The 16,841-nt window shown below is 38.9% G+C and overlaps 1 protein-coding gene across 9 annotated transcripts in view; it reads left to right on the top strand.

Moving 5' to 3' along the window:
• The first annotated feature begins 631 nt into the window (after positions 1-631).
• The window catches only part of PTBP2 (polypyrimidine tract binding protein 2), a 46,818-nt gene continuing 30,608 nt past the window's right edge, over positions 632-16,841 (top strand). For 5 of the 9 annotated variants that reach the window (XM_048312598.1, XM_048312604.1, XM_048312599.1 and 2 more), the window contains exons 1-3: positions 632-786; positions 2,362-2,392; positions 14,797-14,872. In XM_048312598.1, coding sequence (XP_048168555.1) covers positions 779-786; positions 2,362-2,392; positions 14,797-14,872 — 115 coding nt within the window. In that variant the 5' untranslated portion in view covers positions 632-778. The remainder of the gene's footprint in view (positions 787-2,361; positions 2,393-14,796; positions 14,873-16,841) is intronic. The other 4 variants (XM_048312603.1, XM_048312601.1, XM_048312600.1 and 1 more) reach the window with 2 other exon arrangements.

Here is a 16,841-nt window from a genome sequence, read left to right as displayed (position 1 = left end):
TAAGTTTACAGAGAACCACGGACACACTGATTTCTGTGAAGAAAAAACCCAATCCACTGCAGCAGTTCCTTTGTACGTCCCTCATTATTTTTTATAAAGTGTTAGTGATCAGTTACATAATGAACTGTGTAATACAGGTTGTTTTCTGGGAAGCGACTGCGTAGCCGAGGGCAGCGACCGATGGAGACAGGGCTCCCTGTCGGGGCCGGACCTCGGCGGGGCGGGGTGCGCAGCGGTGCCCGGGCCTCTCTGAACGTTTTCCCTGAGGAGAAAGGCCGGGTTCCCGGCGCTGGGAAGAGCTGGCTCCAAGCGCGGAAACTCTGCCCCTTCAACAAGTGGGGTCCGGCGCCTCAACGGCGGCCCGGGCGGGGCGGCAAGGAAAGCCCCCGCTGCCGCTGTGCCCTCCGCCGCCGCCAGCTGTGTGGGCGCTGCCGCTGCCCGCACCCCGCGCACTCCCGCAGCGGCGCTGGGGCAGGAGAGGCGGGCCGGGAGCGGGCCCCGCCGCCGCCGCCCCTGTCCCCCGCACCCCGCGGCGCAGGCTCGCGCCGCCTCACGAGCGGGCCCAGGCCGGGCACCTGAGGGCAAAACCTTCACCGGCGCGCACGGCGCATGCGCGTTTGGCCGGCGCCGGCGCCTGCGCGGTAGCGGAGGGGGACGCGGAGCGGAGCCCGGCACTCGGCAACGCTCGGCGGTTTCCGTGCAGGCCAGGCCGCCATTTTCTCTCAGCTTCCCCGTGCGCGGCTCCTGTCCCGCTGCCCGCGCTCTGTCCTGCTCGGCGATGGACGGGTGAGTGGGCACCGGGGCGCTGGGAGCGAGCGCACCGCCGCGCTTCTGCTGCCCGTCGGTGGTGGGACCTGTCCCGGTGCCGGGCGCTCGCTCGCTGTCGGCGGGCTGCTCCGAGGGTGTGGGGAGCGGTGAGCTTCCCGCCGCGGGACAGCTGAAGCGTGAGGCCCCGCACAAGCTGGGAGCGGGGCAGGAGGGGGCTCAGTCTCTCCGTAACGTGGGCCCTTCTGTAGGGTCTCCCGTTCAAATCGCCGAGGGCTTTGGGCCGCCCCCTACTTAGGTCTAGTGCCCGAGACGCCGCGTCTCGATGTAGAGAAGCAACGCCATCTACCCTCATCCGTCCCCCCCAGAGCCTCTCCCTCCCTCCTTCCCCCTCGCCTTTGGCATCTCTCCCCCGGCCGGGGGTGAGGAGGGGCGCGCTGCAGGGCTCGGGTTTGTTTTGGGGCTGGCTGGAGGGGAGGAGCGATGCCAGCAGGAGCCAGATGTCGAGATCTTTTGTTTTCAGAACTGCCTAATAAGCCCTTCGGCTTTCCCCCCTCCCCAGGTGGAAAGATGCCTTTGTATATGCAGTGGACTGGCTGTAAAAACCAAAGAAGGGAAGGTTGGAAGGAGTCGGCCGTGTGGGACAGCGAGGGCTGGGATGGGCAGGCACTGCACGCAGGCCTGCTTTTTGTTGGACCTGGAAAATGGGGCTGCTGGCTGTAGCCTTCATCAGTGTAAATACAGCAACCTTCAGCTTCCAAATCTCTTATTCGGTTGTTTACTTTGCTTCAAACAGAAAAACCATCTCTTTGGTATGCTTTAAGCATATAACCTTTCAACTGTGAGAGTTCCAAAGGCTTTTTATGGTTGTGATTATAATGGTAGGAGTTACAAATCCTGTCTGAGAACTCTTGTCAGTAATGAGTACTACATTGTGGAATGCTCTCTCATATTGCTGGGGGTTTTTTTGTGTGTGTGTTTGTGTGGACTAAGGTTTCTTCTAGGATTGTGGTATACACAGTGAGTGATGATGTCACAACCTCTAAGAAAAAGATTTACCTAGACATACCTGTTGCAGCATTTTGCATAGGTGTACCTCTTTAAATTTCGTATAGGTGTAGCTGCCAATGCGTTGGGTTTTTTTTTCCAAGCTAATTAACAAAAAAACAAAACCGGTTCCATTGCTCTGTGCTGTTCAAAGAGTAGGTCAGCCTATGTTGCTGAACTAGCTGTTTAGTTAATAGAGGTGTGTGAGAAGTTCTGTACTTACTTTTAAATTACTCTGTTCTCACCCTATAATCTCACGTAGTCCAGAAACCCGAGTTTCCTAAATAATTTCCTTGCAGCGCTGCACTGGAGTAACATTTACTTGAAACTTTGTACTCTTTGGAAAGGCCTATAAGCTATGGGAGCCCAGTGGCTTTTTAAAGTTTCTTTTGTATTTCAGTCCTGCATGTTATTTGAACATAGTTTATTGCTCAGGGTGGTTGTTGCCTGTTTGTTTCCTCACTGTTTTGTCATTTGAATACACTGAAAAGTTGGGTTTGTGAGGATAAATTGATTGACTTCTGTTCTTGTTTTTTTCTTTTTTTACAGCATTGTCACTGATGTTGCAGTTGGTGTGAAGGTAGGATTTACACTTAAATAAGGGGGCAGAGTGCTGATACAAAATTAACTACTTTGAGCATCAGTAATTGCATGTTGGAATATTTTAGCTGGTCATTGTGAGCTGATATCTTGTCAGCCGTATATGCTTTATAAACAAAAATCTCTAGGGGTAAATTGGAGGCTCTACACAAAAGACTTTTCTAGGCACTGAACTGTAAACAGTGCTTCTCGATTAATGTAGTGGTGTCAGCCTCTTGTTTTAAAACTTGATTTTGCATATTTTTTCCGAAACAACACTCTCATATTGTTGCATGGGAACTGTAGAAGTCATGCTTTTTTCTGTCTCTCCCCCTCCATTTTTCAAAACAGTTCTCACTGAAGTTAAAAAAGAAGTGACTATCTGTAATTGGACACAAAAAATGGGAGCTAGAATTTGTTAGGTAGACACAAAAGAAGGTGTTTGCTTTGCTGTACTTTTTATTTCTGAAGTTCAGTTAAGAATTTATCATATTTTTATAACAAGCAATGGGCTTCCAAATAGCTGTTAATTTACTGTTCATTTTGCTTTTTTTATTCAAATCTGTCACAGGAATTAGATCAGTACTACGTAGTAGCAGAGTGAGAAATAATGTTTATGCAAAGATATATGGGACAAGAGAACCTCAAAGAATGCATGAGAGCAATTCTATTTCAGTGGTAGAAACACAGGTTTTGTAGTGCATACAGTTAACTCTTCACGTGTGTTCAGGGACGTTGTAGCTTGTGCTACGTACCTGCCTTTTCACCTGAAGCTGATCTGTGTTAACTGCTTGCTAAGCCCAGCTTTGTCTAGTAAGGCCCAGTTGCTCAGATTCAGTATTGGTCCTGCTGGATTTGGACTAGTTCTTACGTAATACAGCCAGCCTGTAGATACAGCAGCTGTTCTGTCAGATGTACCTATATAATGTTTCTGGGTAAGCTTGCTTCTAGGAAGAGCTATAAGAAGTCAGTTACATAGATTTTGGACCCATCTGGCTCCAGATGTTCTTGCAGTATTGGAGACAAGCTTAAAATCATTCTCTAAATCGTGAGTAAAGTGTAGTTATTAAAGTACTTCTGTGGGAGCTAATCACAATAGAAATATGAACTGACATGATTATTTTTCTGTTGCCTGGGAGGACAAAGTGTTTACTCATTAAAACTTAGCAATGTATTTAGTAGTTTGGAGGAATACCTGAGGATGTTCCATGTCTTTCAGCAGCAGACTACTCCACATACACAGCTTTGGGGCAAAAAAAATAAAATCATAAATTGCCCGTAGTCATGTCTAGCAAAGAAGTAGTTTCAGGTAGACCATGTATTACTTGGATCTTAAATTCTGACATTTCTCACTTCAGGAGAAGTAAATGGATTCAGTATCCCTTTCAGCCTTTACTGTGAGCAACTTCAGTCTAGGAGAATTTCAGTGTTATGAAATATGTCCTAAGTGGATAGTGCAGTTTTGGAACCAAATTTTAAGATACTAGCCAGACAATGAAAGAGAGATGCTTCAGATGACATAACTCCTTCTTTCTGTTGATTGTAGAAGTTATATTATGAATATAAAAAAGAAGGCAAGATAAGTATTGGAGGCAGTGGTTAAACTAAATACAAGGAAAGGCTCAGAAGTATCAAAAAGTTGTGCTCTTTGCCATGTAAAATGGACTTGCTGGCTGGTTTTTAAAAGAAAACAATCTGTGTGTGGAAGTAGCGCAGATAAATAAGGATGATGGTATCCTGAAGAAAGCTGTTAAATATGGGAGGAATAACTGGATTATATTCTGGAGCTTCTGTAATTATCTCAAGATACTAGTAAGAATGGAAAATGGGATTTCTGTCTAATTGAGGTATACAGTGTGCCAGCTTCATTTATGTTTTGTGGAAGGATATGTGAAACAAAAGGACATGTTTGTCCTTATGTTCTCTGGTGACTATTCATTGCTTTTGATGGACTGATGTGTTAAAGTTGAGGAACGCTTTGCCTATCAAGTGTATGTGAACAACTGGGATGAATCATCTGGCCTTCCCTTGCCTGTCATCTTTTTCATGGGGTGCCGTGGGAATGTGTAGGGAGTCAGTTTTGAATCCAAGGACTTGCATTAGCATTACTCTTCCAACACTGCTTTTATTGTGACTGGATAGTCATTGGATGTGGGCAGGGATTTACATGTGAGAAATCACCTTATGCAGAATAATTTTTTTACTCATTGCTTTCTGAGATTTTTCATTTACAGTGTATATGCTAATCACCTGCAAAACATGTTTGTGATATACTCAATTATACTTGGAGAAATGGATTGTGACATATGACTCTTCTGTTTGGAAAATCAGCTTTATTTTATCATCATTAGTCATGTCAATACAAATTTGAAAGTTATATTAACTGTTGTCTGGCAGGTTGTTCTCTTAAACAGAAAAGTGAACGTGGTAGTTATGTTTTTAAACCCATTCATAAAAGAGTAAGAGAAGTTAACTACTGTAGTCTGGGTATTGTCTTTCAATTAAAGGAGGGCTTTTTAGCTTTGGGGACTGCATGTGGTCAAGGCAAGTAAAAAGTATAAGGACTGCTTCCTTATAATGTTTTATTAACAGTTTTATAATCTGAGTTATCTACAAATGAGGGATACATTTGAAACTGTTACCATTTATTTGTACTGTACACTTGATTTGATTTAAAACATTTTTGTTCATCTGATGTTCAGTCTTAATTCTATTTACATGTTGAGTCACCAGAAATTAACACCAGAAACCGATACAAAACATAAAACTTAAAATGGAGGTGGAAAAAATGACAAATACAACTTGAAAACTTGGTTTACATAGAGTAAATGTGGGGATTTGTGTGACTCAAAATATGCAGTGGGAACACGCTTCCTAGCTCAAATCTGTCAGAACAGCAGTGTGCTTTAACTTCTGAAAGCATTAGAACATGTCACAACCCAGTCATCTTGTAAGTACATATGAAATAAATCATACTTGATTTGGTCTGTAATGTCTTGTTTTGCTTACCTAGAATTCATGGAGGCAGGGAAATGTCACTGCACACAGTTCACCCTTACATTACATTTTGCAAAATGCAAAAAAGAGTGAGCCTTAGCTCTCTGTCTGATGCTAATTTGTGAACTTGTGTTATATATAAGCAGTTTGTGTAAAGTATACTTGAATAGAAGGGAGCTGAGGAGCTGAGAAGAGAGCTGATAGTATTTACACAGTTCATCAGTTTTTAAAACATTTTAGTTCCTTGAAGAAATTTATACATTTTATAGATTCCTTTATGTGTGGCTTCAAAAAATTGTCATATCATATAAAATGTTTGCTTTTTCTTTTTAAAAAAGTACATTACAGCTGCTCTGTTCTTATTACATCAGGTCCTTAGTTACTCTCTGGTTATATATTTTTGAGCATCAGCATCTAATAACTGTACTGTGAATTGCTCTCTTGTGCTCTCTTTACAATTACAATGCTTTAATCTTGATAACTGATTTGGCACTTGGTGTGATAGAGCCTTTTTCAGCCGTTGAATGCATGAAGTATATAATGTATCTTTCCTCTGGAGTAATTAAAAGAATCTTTGGAGGGGTATAAAACATGATACAAGGAATATATGTCACATAGGTGTAGGGAATAACTTAGGTGAACTTTGGGTGCACATTGAGGCTGATGTCTCCTATTGTATTTCAGTGTCTGCCACTTCAGTCTAATGGATCTCCTGGAAGGGATGGGTAGCTGTGCAGTAAATGGGGCCTGAACAATTGAGTGACTCATTTTGTGTATCTGCATTGCATGTTTCACAATGGCTGAGGTGTTCTATCTAACAGGAGAAAAGAACCAGCCATTTCTTCTTGGATGCATTATTTGGTACACAGCATTTGGGACATTTTTGACCTTCCTGACAGTGTTTTGGACACTGGCCAAAAACCAAGTTTCAGCTGCCAAGTGTGGACAGCCCTAGTTATAGCCAGGAGGGAAAAAGTCATTCCTATAAACACAGTTTTGTAATGTTTAAAGATGTGGAGATGGCCTTCTTCACCCCAAAGTCAGGGCTGCAGCCTTTGCAGTGCACTTGAGAGAATTGGTGGTGTGTATTTAGTTGGTTTTGTTTGGGATGGGTAGAAGATGCTAAGAAACACTGTCCTAGTACTTTCTAAGTTTTGCAAACAGTAAAGTATCACTAAGTCCTCCTTTTTCCTGATTGCTGAAACTTAACATGCAGGAATATAGTAGTATGGGGGAAGGGCAGTAGCTAAAATCTGATAGAGAGGAACTGATGGAGAAGGGGGAGAGAGCACAAAGTAGCATTGTGTAAATACTCTTGAAGCACTTTGGTTTTTTAACTCAGATTCTGAGGAGTAGCCTTCTCTTCCAAAATTACAGAACTCTGAACCCTTTTTGCTAGTAATAACTGAGAATTTCTTCATGGTGGAAACAAGGAGATACTGTAGATATGCTGCGACTTTTTGTTTCAACTGTATACTGTATAATGAAAATGGGATTGAAAAGTTAGATTCTAGCAAGTTGTCAGATGATAAATTTTTCGACTTGTAAAATTTAGTCTAAACTTATTTCAGAAGCCTGTTGCTATCGGTTTTTTTCTCTCTGAAATTTTTTGCCTTCACTTGTAATTTTGGCTACTTAAAAAGAAGGGAGTGGTAGGATAAAAAATTGATTTATTCATACAGGCAAATGCCCATGTTACGGTCTGTTTCACTTAAAATGTTAGAATTGGAGTTTTGAGCTACCCTTGCATAGGGTAATCATTAGTAGATTGCTAGTAGATGAGACAAAGATGCAGTGATATGAGAAAAATGGGTTGTTTGTGAATTGGATGTGTTTTAATCTTGTGTTTGCTATGATAATGTTTTTAGACAACCTTTGTATTCAATAATACTTAGTAGTGATAGCAGCAGTAAACAGGAAAAAAAAATGTGTTTAACATTATAGCAGTCAAGTAAGACTGAAGTCTGACCATGTTCAAAAGTTTAGAACTGGCATCTGAATTTGTCTTTTCAGAAGTGGTATGGGGAACATGTCCATAGTGACAGAAAATAGCTTCTTACAATGAAAGCTGTCTGTTAACACTAGAGATATCTGATAACAGTAACTTCTATAAATTGACTCTGTTTGAAATGGCTTTCATATTTATTCTCAGAACAGCTGATTCCAGTTCTTTTTCTTTGTGCCTTTGGGGTTTTTTGTAATGCTCTTTCTGCCACTTTAATATATGTGGAAAAAGTAAGGAAAGCTGAAAATGGAAAGAAAGGAAGTGCAGTGAAAATTAGTTTGTTCTCTGTAGTAAGTATGCAACAGTGTAAGGAAGCTCTAGTATACTTACTTGATATGTTTTGATATCTTTCACTAACTGAAAATCACCTAGTTTTCATTTGTAGCAGAACACTTAAGTTTGCATCTTAATTGAGGAGTTGTACAAAGAGAAATGCAATCACCTGCACCATCTCTGAAAACATGCACTAATACCAGCATGAAAATACCTTTCCCATTTCCTAGAGCTTTGGGCCATGTTTTCACAAGCGAATCAAGTTGCATTCCTTTTTTCTGTCACTGTAATACTTGTGCAACAGATGTTTAGGTAGCCAATTCACAAACCTCTCTTGTGAACTTAACCAGGATAAAGCTGAGCTGACACAACAGCAAGCTGCATCTTTTTACTCAGGTTTGTACCAAAGCATTGTGATTGCATAGGTACTTGTAACTTTATACAGTTACAAAGGACAGAATATGAACAAGTTGCTAAGGTCAGGGAGAAGGTAGGATTCTTGCTTTTGGTGGTAGTTGATTCAAATGAGGTTGTGGTTTCACAAGCTGTTAATGGGACTGTGATGTTGGATTTAGGGGTTTGGGTATTTTTTATAGCTGCAAGTACATGTAGCCATGTTTGGCTTTTCATAAAATCAGTTTTTCTGTGAATGTGTAACACGAGTATTGAGTCACAGACAAAATAGCATTACCACTTTTAATTTATTAGTGAAAAATAGGGGATAACGGAATAGAAAATACCTTCCATGTAGATCACATTTTGTGGTGTAGAAATTGCTACTGAAGGTGCCATGGTTCTTGGGAAGGCAGAGGACACATCCAGGTGGTAGCTCTAGTGAGTTGTTCTCACCTACTCTAATTTACTACCAGTAATGTACAGCTGTTTGAGAGTAGTACTTTCTTTCCTGGTAAAAGTGGAATCGAAAGTCTGAAATGTTGGAATAAGTTGTCTTGTTAGTTTACTTCTCTTGGGTGTTTGAAGCATTGACTTATATTAGAAGAGGTTCTTGCCTGCAGTCTTTCATTACAATTGAAATTTGGAAGTTTCCAAATGAGGCTGTGTGACATGGTGTAAATTGAAATTTGATTCTTTACTCTTTGGCTTTTTGGTTTAATAGTCCGTCTTGATCTTCTGGTGCTTTGAGAAATTTGTTTCTTTTCAACACTGTGTTTTGGGAACCTGGAGGTTTTTCAGGGACATTGGGTTTTGTTAATCTGGAAGACTTTTCAAATTCCCTTGATTGCTCTCTCTCAATTTCTACAAAATTTGTGTGTTTTTATTAATGTTTTATTAATTTTCTCCTAGCTCCTTTCTTACTGAAAAATTGAGAGTGTTAAAATGGCAAGTTAGTTGTTAGGCTATACAAACAATATATCCTTGGCTGAGGAGAATATGAAAATAATTGAAGTAGGGTAAAAAAGAATGTATAGAGAGAGTAAGTATGTAAAGGTCGTATTGTATACAGTTAATACTGGATGAAAAGCAAGTGATGTTACAAGTAAGTTATTAAGCACCCATGGAGTTCACCACCCTAACTGATAAGATTTCATGCCAATATAGTTAAATAGTGTATTCTTAAAAAAATTCAAATAGGTGTACTCCTTGCATGTGAGGTTCTAATGAAGTGATAACATGTGTATAGTTAAACTGTACACTTTGTAAAATACTTAAGAACCTGCATGGAGTTTCTGTTGTATATGTAGACTTAGCTTGTCCTGTCCTGAAATTAGGTTTCTTTTTCCACAGAAACCTTATAGGTCTTCTGTGATCCTATACGTATGAGAGGTGTAACAAATTCCTTAGGGTAGTTTGGCTTATGTGTTTTGACACTTGTGCGTGTAATCAGAGCATAAGGCAGATCAAGTGTTTTTTCGTCACAAAAGATTATGTGAGGGTATATTTATGTAGTGTTTCATACAAAAATTTATCATGTTAAAAATAAAGCATCCTTTGAATTCTGATCCATCACATGTAAACTGAACAAAGTTTATAAAGGCTGTGTTTGGGAGTTTAAAGTGTCTTGTTCTGTTGTTTAAAACATCCAGTCCCCAAAGTTACTTCAGATATCGAAGCAGTGTGTTTACAATGTGTAACTGTTAGAGGGGAATGTTTTAATGTCTGGGTTGAAATTGTCATGTGCTTATTCCTCTCCCAAACCATCAGGTTTCTGGCTCTTTCTTTTAAATTGTTCCCAGATGTTGTTAGAAATAAAGTGTTTTACAATGCTGTTGGATTTCCTTAAATCATGAGATCTGTCTCCTGGCTTGTCATACCCCTTGGGAAATTCATGCCTGTAGGCTGAGAATGACTGTGGTAAATGTGCAGTGCAGCTAAAGTTCTCTTACTTATCTTTCATTTGGGGAGAAAGGAGCAGAGAAGGAAATGGGGAGGGCAGAAGCATCTTTGAGAGAGATTTGTAATACCAGCAAGTATAAATACCACCAATGACAGTATTTGTAAGAAAGTGTATTTTTCAATATCTTTGAATGTCTTCTTTATATTTTCTAGTGGGAATTTAAGAAATTATTTTAGATGATACAAAGTGCAATTCTGTCACTTGTTTACTATTTCTAGGAATATAGTACTGCTTCTACACATGCTTCCAATAAGCTCTCTGTAATACACTGTTAGGTTAGGTATAGCCATAACTTCTGATCAGAGTCTCCACAGCCCTGAATTATTAGGAAAAAAGCTGACGTGTCTCTGATTTAAATAGTTGTCAGAAAGTATTTTGATGCATAAAAGAGTAAACCTTTTGGTAACTCTCAAGCCAAAGTTGTTACTCTCTGGTAGTACTTTAGATGTAATAAAATCTGGGGAATGTGTGAAGTATTTAAAGCCCGATCTGGAACGTGAGGAAAATAGTTGGCAAAGGCTTCTAAATAGTATATTTTTGATTAGCCTGGAAGGATAGTATGACTGTAATGACTTCCTGAAATTACATAGCTGCATAATACAACCTGTGATAGCATGAAGCTTTATAGTAGTCTTTTATGTGGGGAAAAGAAATCTGAAATTCTGCTATGTAAATGCAACTTGTGTGGTGAGGGATTTTGAGTTAGCTGTAACTTAAAGCAAGGATTTAGGACATTATTTTGCTGAGCTAGGGGCTTCTTCTTTCTCTTTGTATAATTGACTTTGTAAATTGCAGGAGTGACAGTATATGAAATAACTATTCACTATGGGGAATTAGCTAAAATATCAAAGTGCTGTCTTTAATTTACAGTATATAAAACAATTTTTGTATGTATAATTTTGAATTTTCACTTAGATATGCACTAAAAGTCTGAGTTGTCATATTTTTTGTCTTTTTTGAAAGTGGTCCTACGTGTCAGTTTTACCTAAATCCACTGATTGAAGCCATGCATTAAACATGATGTTTTCCCACCATGCATGGAAATGCTCTCTTGGGGTCATGGGGGGTGATAACATGGGCTTCAGTGACTCTGTGACAAATTCTGGGTTCACTCACTGCAAGATGTTAGCTTGGCAATTCCCTTGTTTATTTTGTGTACTTGTATTTTGCCAGATGCTGATTTCATAAAGAAATGGTCTAGATATCTGATCTGAGTAGTTGTCAGGTTTTGTGGAAGATGAATGTAGATTAAGTGTAATTAAGACACTGGTAGGAATAGAAATACGGCATTGAAAACTTCTGCTGTTGAGGACTAGATGTTAGAAGATGACCTATTTATAGTATAATAGCAGTTTGTACTTACTTTGTTCTTAATAATCTCCTAGCCTCATGCTAAAATGGGTATTCAATTAGTCTCTACTGTGTTGCTATTGCAGTAACTTCCCTTTGCAGTTTATGGTGAAATATAATCATTGTGGTGTTTTTTTTTATTTGTTTATTATTTTAACTTAGATGTGAATGTTTTTGCTATCTCTGTATTTGTGATCTTCAATATTGTTATGCCATCTCAAACTTGCTTTGATTCTTTAGAACACAGCAATTTGCACAGACAGGGAAAAAGAGTTAAGTGAGCATTGCTCTGGGATCTTCCTTTCTTGAGTCTGATTCTCTGTGAAACTCAAAGATCTGAGTTTGGTTTCCTTAGCTCTGAAACAATCAATACAATTACCTAATTTAGTTCAAAGGTTTGTTTTGTACCATTCAACTAGCAGAACTTCTGTGCTTGAGACTAATTAAATATTCAAGATGCTTGGAAAATTGGTTATGATTTTGAAATTCATGTATGACATAGCAGAGTGATGGAAAGCTTTGCTCTTGGAGAAAGATGTCAGTCCTTTTTGGCTTAGCACTCTCTAAAAGAAGATGCACATAAAACCAAAACCAAGCACCCTAAACCACAAATCGAATAAAGCCTTATCTCTGCTGAATAAATGTAAGTAAAATAAGTATTTATGTCTATGTAATTCAGGAGGGATTGTGTCACACTGTGGTGCCAGTCTTAACAGCACGCATTGGCTTACTTGAGGTGCTTATATGAAATTGCTTTAGTAGACAATCAAGATCTTCAGATAGCTCTTTTGAAGTAAATCACAATAACCAGGCAGGTACTGGTTTTGATTTTGTAATTTAACCACTCTGTGTCCAAGTCCATCATGTTTTTTGCTGCATAGCTGGTTTTAAAGTTACATACTGAAATGAAGTACAGAAGGGTCCAGGCTGCTTAAGAACCAATTAGGAAAAATAACCATGTGTATCCAATAGGATCATTACTCACACGATAAGAGGTGTCTTTATCTTTGACCAAAAGCTTGGGAAATGTGTATGGGAGTGAGTTAGGAGAAGTTTGCTATACATTTCTGATTTCATGGGGTAATTGGAAGAATATTCCATGTATGAACGTGTACATCTGTGAATCAGACTTTTGAACACTAATTTATGCAGATAAGACAAGTGTAGAATTTATGCTGCAGGCCAGTGTAAGAAATTCACGTTTAGTTTTCCTTCTGAAGCAACAATGTTAAAACTTTCAAGTGCAGTGACAAAATCTTGTTACTGACTATGAAGGTGTTAATGAAATGTAAAATGGTATGTTTGAAAATGAAGAGAGAACTGTTCATGAAACACAAATACAGGAACTGAATATCCACTCTTTTGAGTAATTTGTGCTTCTTTTGGATTTTTCTGCTGTGGATTAAGAAATTAACAGCTTTTTTGAAAGCCTGATTTACTAGGAACCAGAAGTTTATGTAATCATTCTTGCAGTCTTTCATTCAGCAGTTGCTGTTGTAAGTAACTTTCTGAAGCTGAAGGCAACTCAAATTTGAGATATTTCAGAATTGTGAAGTTTCTACAGGTTTTGGGAAGAGCATTCATTTGGTACTGGGGTTTCTTCAGCTGTTTATGTAGTAACTACTGTACCATTGCAAATTGATGCTTGTCATACTAAGGGGGAAAAAAAGGCTGCTGAATGATCCTAATCAGCCAGACTATGAACAGATTCAGTGTCTGCTGCTACTTCTGCCTATTCAGCTGAGCTGGCCAGGCTGCAGACGGGCTCCCAGGCAAAGCTAGATGGGTAGCTGCAAGCAGGAGAAACTGCGCTTGCCACTGAGTAACATAATGCTGCTAGTAATCTGCAACTTTGCAGTGTTCTTCCCTTGTGATTATTGTTAGAAAAAATAGAACATTGAAAGAGAAAGAATGTTTCTATTTCAACTTACACTGAGTACTTGCGTATTATAGTAGAAAGCAATGTAGTTAGAATAACAGAGTTTCTATAACTTGTCTATGTTGTTTTTCAGTTCTATCTAGCTAAATTTTTTCTTAGTTAAATCTGATTAGAAATGCATCCTTACACTGAAAAGGACAAGACATGGTCCTTCTCATGGTCCTACCTAATCTTGGTATTAGGCATGAGGCAATTTTAAAGGAGCTCTGTTGCTGATCTGATAGGCACAGCTTTGTTTCTTGCTATGTACCCTTACAAGTTTAGAGCATTCAATAAACTGTAAAGAAATTCTTCAGAGCTGATGTTGAAAACCAAGTAAACTTTAATGGCTCTATGCGTGCATACACATATACAAACTTTAATGTACTGTTCCCTGTGTGGACACAGATATAGTGCAGTATGATAAAAAGGTAGAGATTTGATTTTTGTAAGTCTTGCAACTGTGCTGTCTATAAGGGTAATAGTCTCAGATTAATTTGTTATGAACTATTGAGGTGCCCTGTAAAACATATTCATTAACTATTCTTGATTCTCTTGTAGTGTCCACAACAGAATTAAACCCATTTATTTTTATAAGGATGAGTAGTAACTGGTTTTTTTCATCATTACCATTTTAGCAGTGATCAGTGACCTGGATTAGTCTTAAGGGTGCTGCGGAAATACTTCTGAAGTGGGAAAGAACCTATAAGAAGTTAAATATAATATTCAAAGGATGTTTGAAATATTTTGTTTATTGAAAAATCACATAAAGATTTTGTAGGCTTTTTGAGAGATGAAATCTTGAGGTTGAGGGGGGTTGGGGCATAAAAGAAAAAAAGAAAGAACAAGATAAAAGAAGCGTTTCTTCAGCTGCGTCAAATGCCCGTCCTACAAACAATTTGTGGAAAGGGCCATCTTGTATGTTTTCAATATAAACCCTCCTCTGATTTTTGCAGCCCACTTTTAAGTCATTCATTAATTGATATTTGTCATAGTTTAAGAATTACAATGAAGATGTAATTCCCTGCCCTAAATTGTGTTTTGCAGAAGAAATGGATGTCCCCAAAACTAAACCGATTATTTCCTGTGAACATTAAATCTTTTTTTTTTTTAAATAGGGGTGTTAAGATTGAGCTAAACTCCATATTTCTACTTGCATAGATTTCCCTTGTAGTTTCAGCTAGATATAATAGTTTTATATATGTCTATTAAAATATTAAAACTTAATTTAAATGTTACTGAAGTAGAATAAGTATATTTAATTATATTTTAATTTGAAATGCTGGACAAAATTATTGTTCAGCAGTTCTCACTGTACCCAGAGATGGCTTCATTTCAGTGGTGGGTTAAACAACTGTGCTTAAGCTGCTCTCATTTCAGATTGCCATGTAAATATACCGCTTTACTTAGATTTCAAGTTGTTGCACTTATCTGAAAAGAGGAAGTATCATCTTTAAAAATCACAAAATAGAGGAAAAAAATCTCTTACTGTCTCTTTCTTTTTAGAGAGGATCTGACGAACTTCTTTCAGGCAGTGTACTCAGTAGCCCGAACTCTAACATGAGCAGCATGGTAGTTACTGGTAAGTGATGCCCTTTCAAAGGAGAAATCTATAATTTATACTTGGACTCATTTCCTGTTTACAAGGGGAGAACACCGAAACAAGAATCCGTTGTGCTATAGGGGGATAAACTGCTGGCTTGTATTAGAATATAGTGACTTTGTATTTCCTACAAACCTTGAGTGTCTGAGAAGAATAATCCCATTAAAAAATAGGCAATTTTCAGATGTCTGCGCACTAAATTGTTGGTGGGTGATGGGATGAAAACGTACAGTTGTCTTGTACAGCTGCCTTTAAAGTAAGGGATCTCAACTGCCAAGCGAAGGTAAACAGCTTAACTCCTGTGTGACATCAACTTTTTTACACATGGACATCTGCAAGCCTGGGCATTATAGGAAAGAACACTGTGCCAGTTTCATAATGTAGTGTGGATTCAGGAAGGCAGAGTTCTGGTTCACTGCTAAAGCAGGAAGCTTCACTTTTCTTCCTTCAGTTTGAGGTTGCAGTGGTAGAATCTCAGAATATCAGTGCAAAGTGAGCGTGGCTGTGCTGGAATCAGTTTTCTAGTGATGCTAGATAGAAAGAAAAGTTTTTCATGAATTGGCACACACTAAAACACCATCTATTGCAGTTGATGCTTCTGTATGTTGAATGTGCATTGAGCTCCCTTGGAAGGCTCATTTCAGAAGTCTTCCTTTTTCTCTTTTTTCTGTTTTCTTTTTCTACCATACCATTTATTTTTTGTGGGTTTTTTTTTTTCTTTTTTTTGCTTTTGCCTTAGAGATGTGGAGGAGTTGGTTCATGGCATTAGAGGGTTTCTGGACTTTCCAGTCAGTTGCCTGGTTCACTGTTTTACTGTGCCTGATTTTCTGTATTTATGGGCTGAGCAGTATAATCTCTGTTATTAGTAGCAGACTCTTTCCATTTTAATTTATTAGTAAGAGATTGGGATTTAGGGTGCAATTTCATGTTAGAATTAGGGTGCTGTGGTGACAGCTCTTGCCAGAATGGGTAGCTCTGTGCTTTCTCATGCTACATCTTTGGCACAAGCAGAAAAACCCCCAAATCCACATGTTCCTGCTACACTTTCTTCTGTTGGAGTGCTCATACACTTGCAGAATAAGTTAATGCAGCACTAAACTACTCTAACAAGAAAAAGTAGTTTTTCCTTGCAGCAGCTTACTGATCAGTCATGTGATTGCACAGTTTTAGACAGTGCAGTGTTGAGTGGAAGAGTGTGGCAGCAGAAGAAAACCACTTCCACTGGCAGTTCTGTAACCAAAGGTGAAGAGGTGGTCGTACTTTGGAGTAAGTCAGAAATGCAGTGTAGTGCATTCACAGCCATTTTGGAACCCCAGAACATTCGTCTATCCTCCCTGTTTTTCTTATTTCCTTCTGGTTCTGAAAGAGGTCCCTCTTGTTTTCAATTTCTTGATGTCCTCTTCAATCCTGGATATTAATTAGTGTTTCATCAGTTTGCTTTAATTAAATGAGAAACTGGTATGAAAAGGAGCTCAGGTTGTGTGCATGAGGGTTTGGCTGTGGGCAGTGGGCATTAAGACAAGACAAAGTCCTAAATGTTACCAAATTCTCCATATGTTTTTAGATAAACGTTTAGTTCCAGGAAATTAAATGCAAGTTAATTTAGCAAAGGAAAAAAAGAGATTAAAAAGAAAATGAAGTAAGAATTATAATTTTGAGTTTTCAGAAAAAGAAATACAGAAGCTTGTCTAAGCAGACTTTACGTAGAAATTCTTCCTGAAAAGTTCTGAAAATGGCAAAGTGTGTTTTGATCCCATTAGGTTGATGTATGGGATGGGAGTTTGATGTATTTTACAAATAGAGAAGATGCTTCACATCTTGTTTTTATTTCTACCCTCTTTAAGCCGTTAAGGGTTTGGGTTTTACTCTTGGAAGTTTCTTTTTTGGTGTGGGTGGGGGTTTTTTATTTGGGTTTTTTTGGCATCCAGAACCATAAATGACTATTCAA

The sequence above is a fragment of the Corvus hawaiiensis genome, chromosome 9 (genome assembly GCF_020740725.1).
Source record: "Corvus hawaiiensis isolate bCorHaw1 chromosome 9, bCorHaw1.pri.cur, whole genome shotgun sequence".
In the NCBI taxonomy this organism is placed as follows: Eukaryota; Metazoa; Chordata; class Aves; order Passeriformes; family Corvidae; genus Corvus; species Corvus hawaiiensis.
This window is presented reverse-complemented; position numbering and strand designations above follow the sequence as displayed.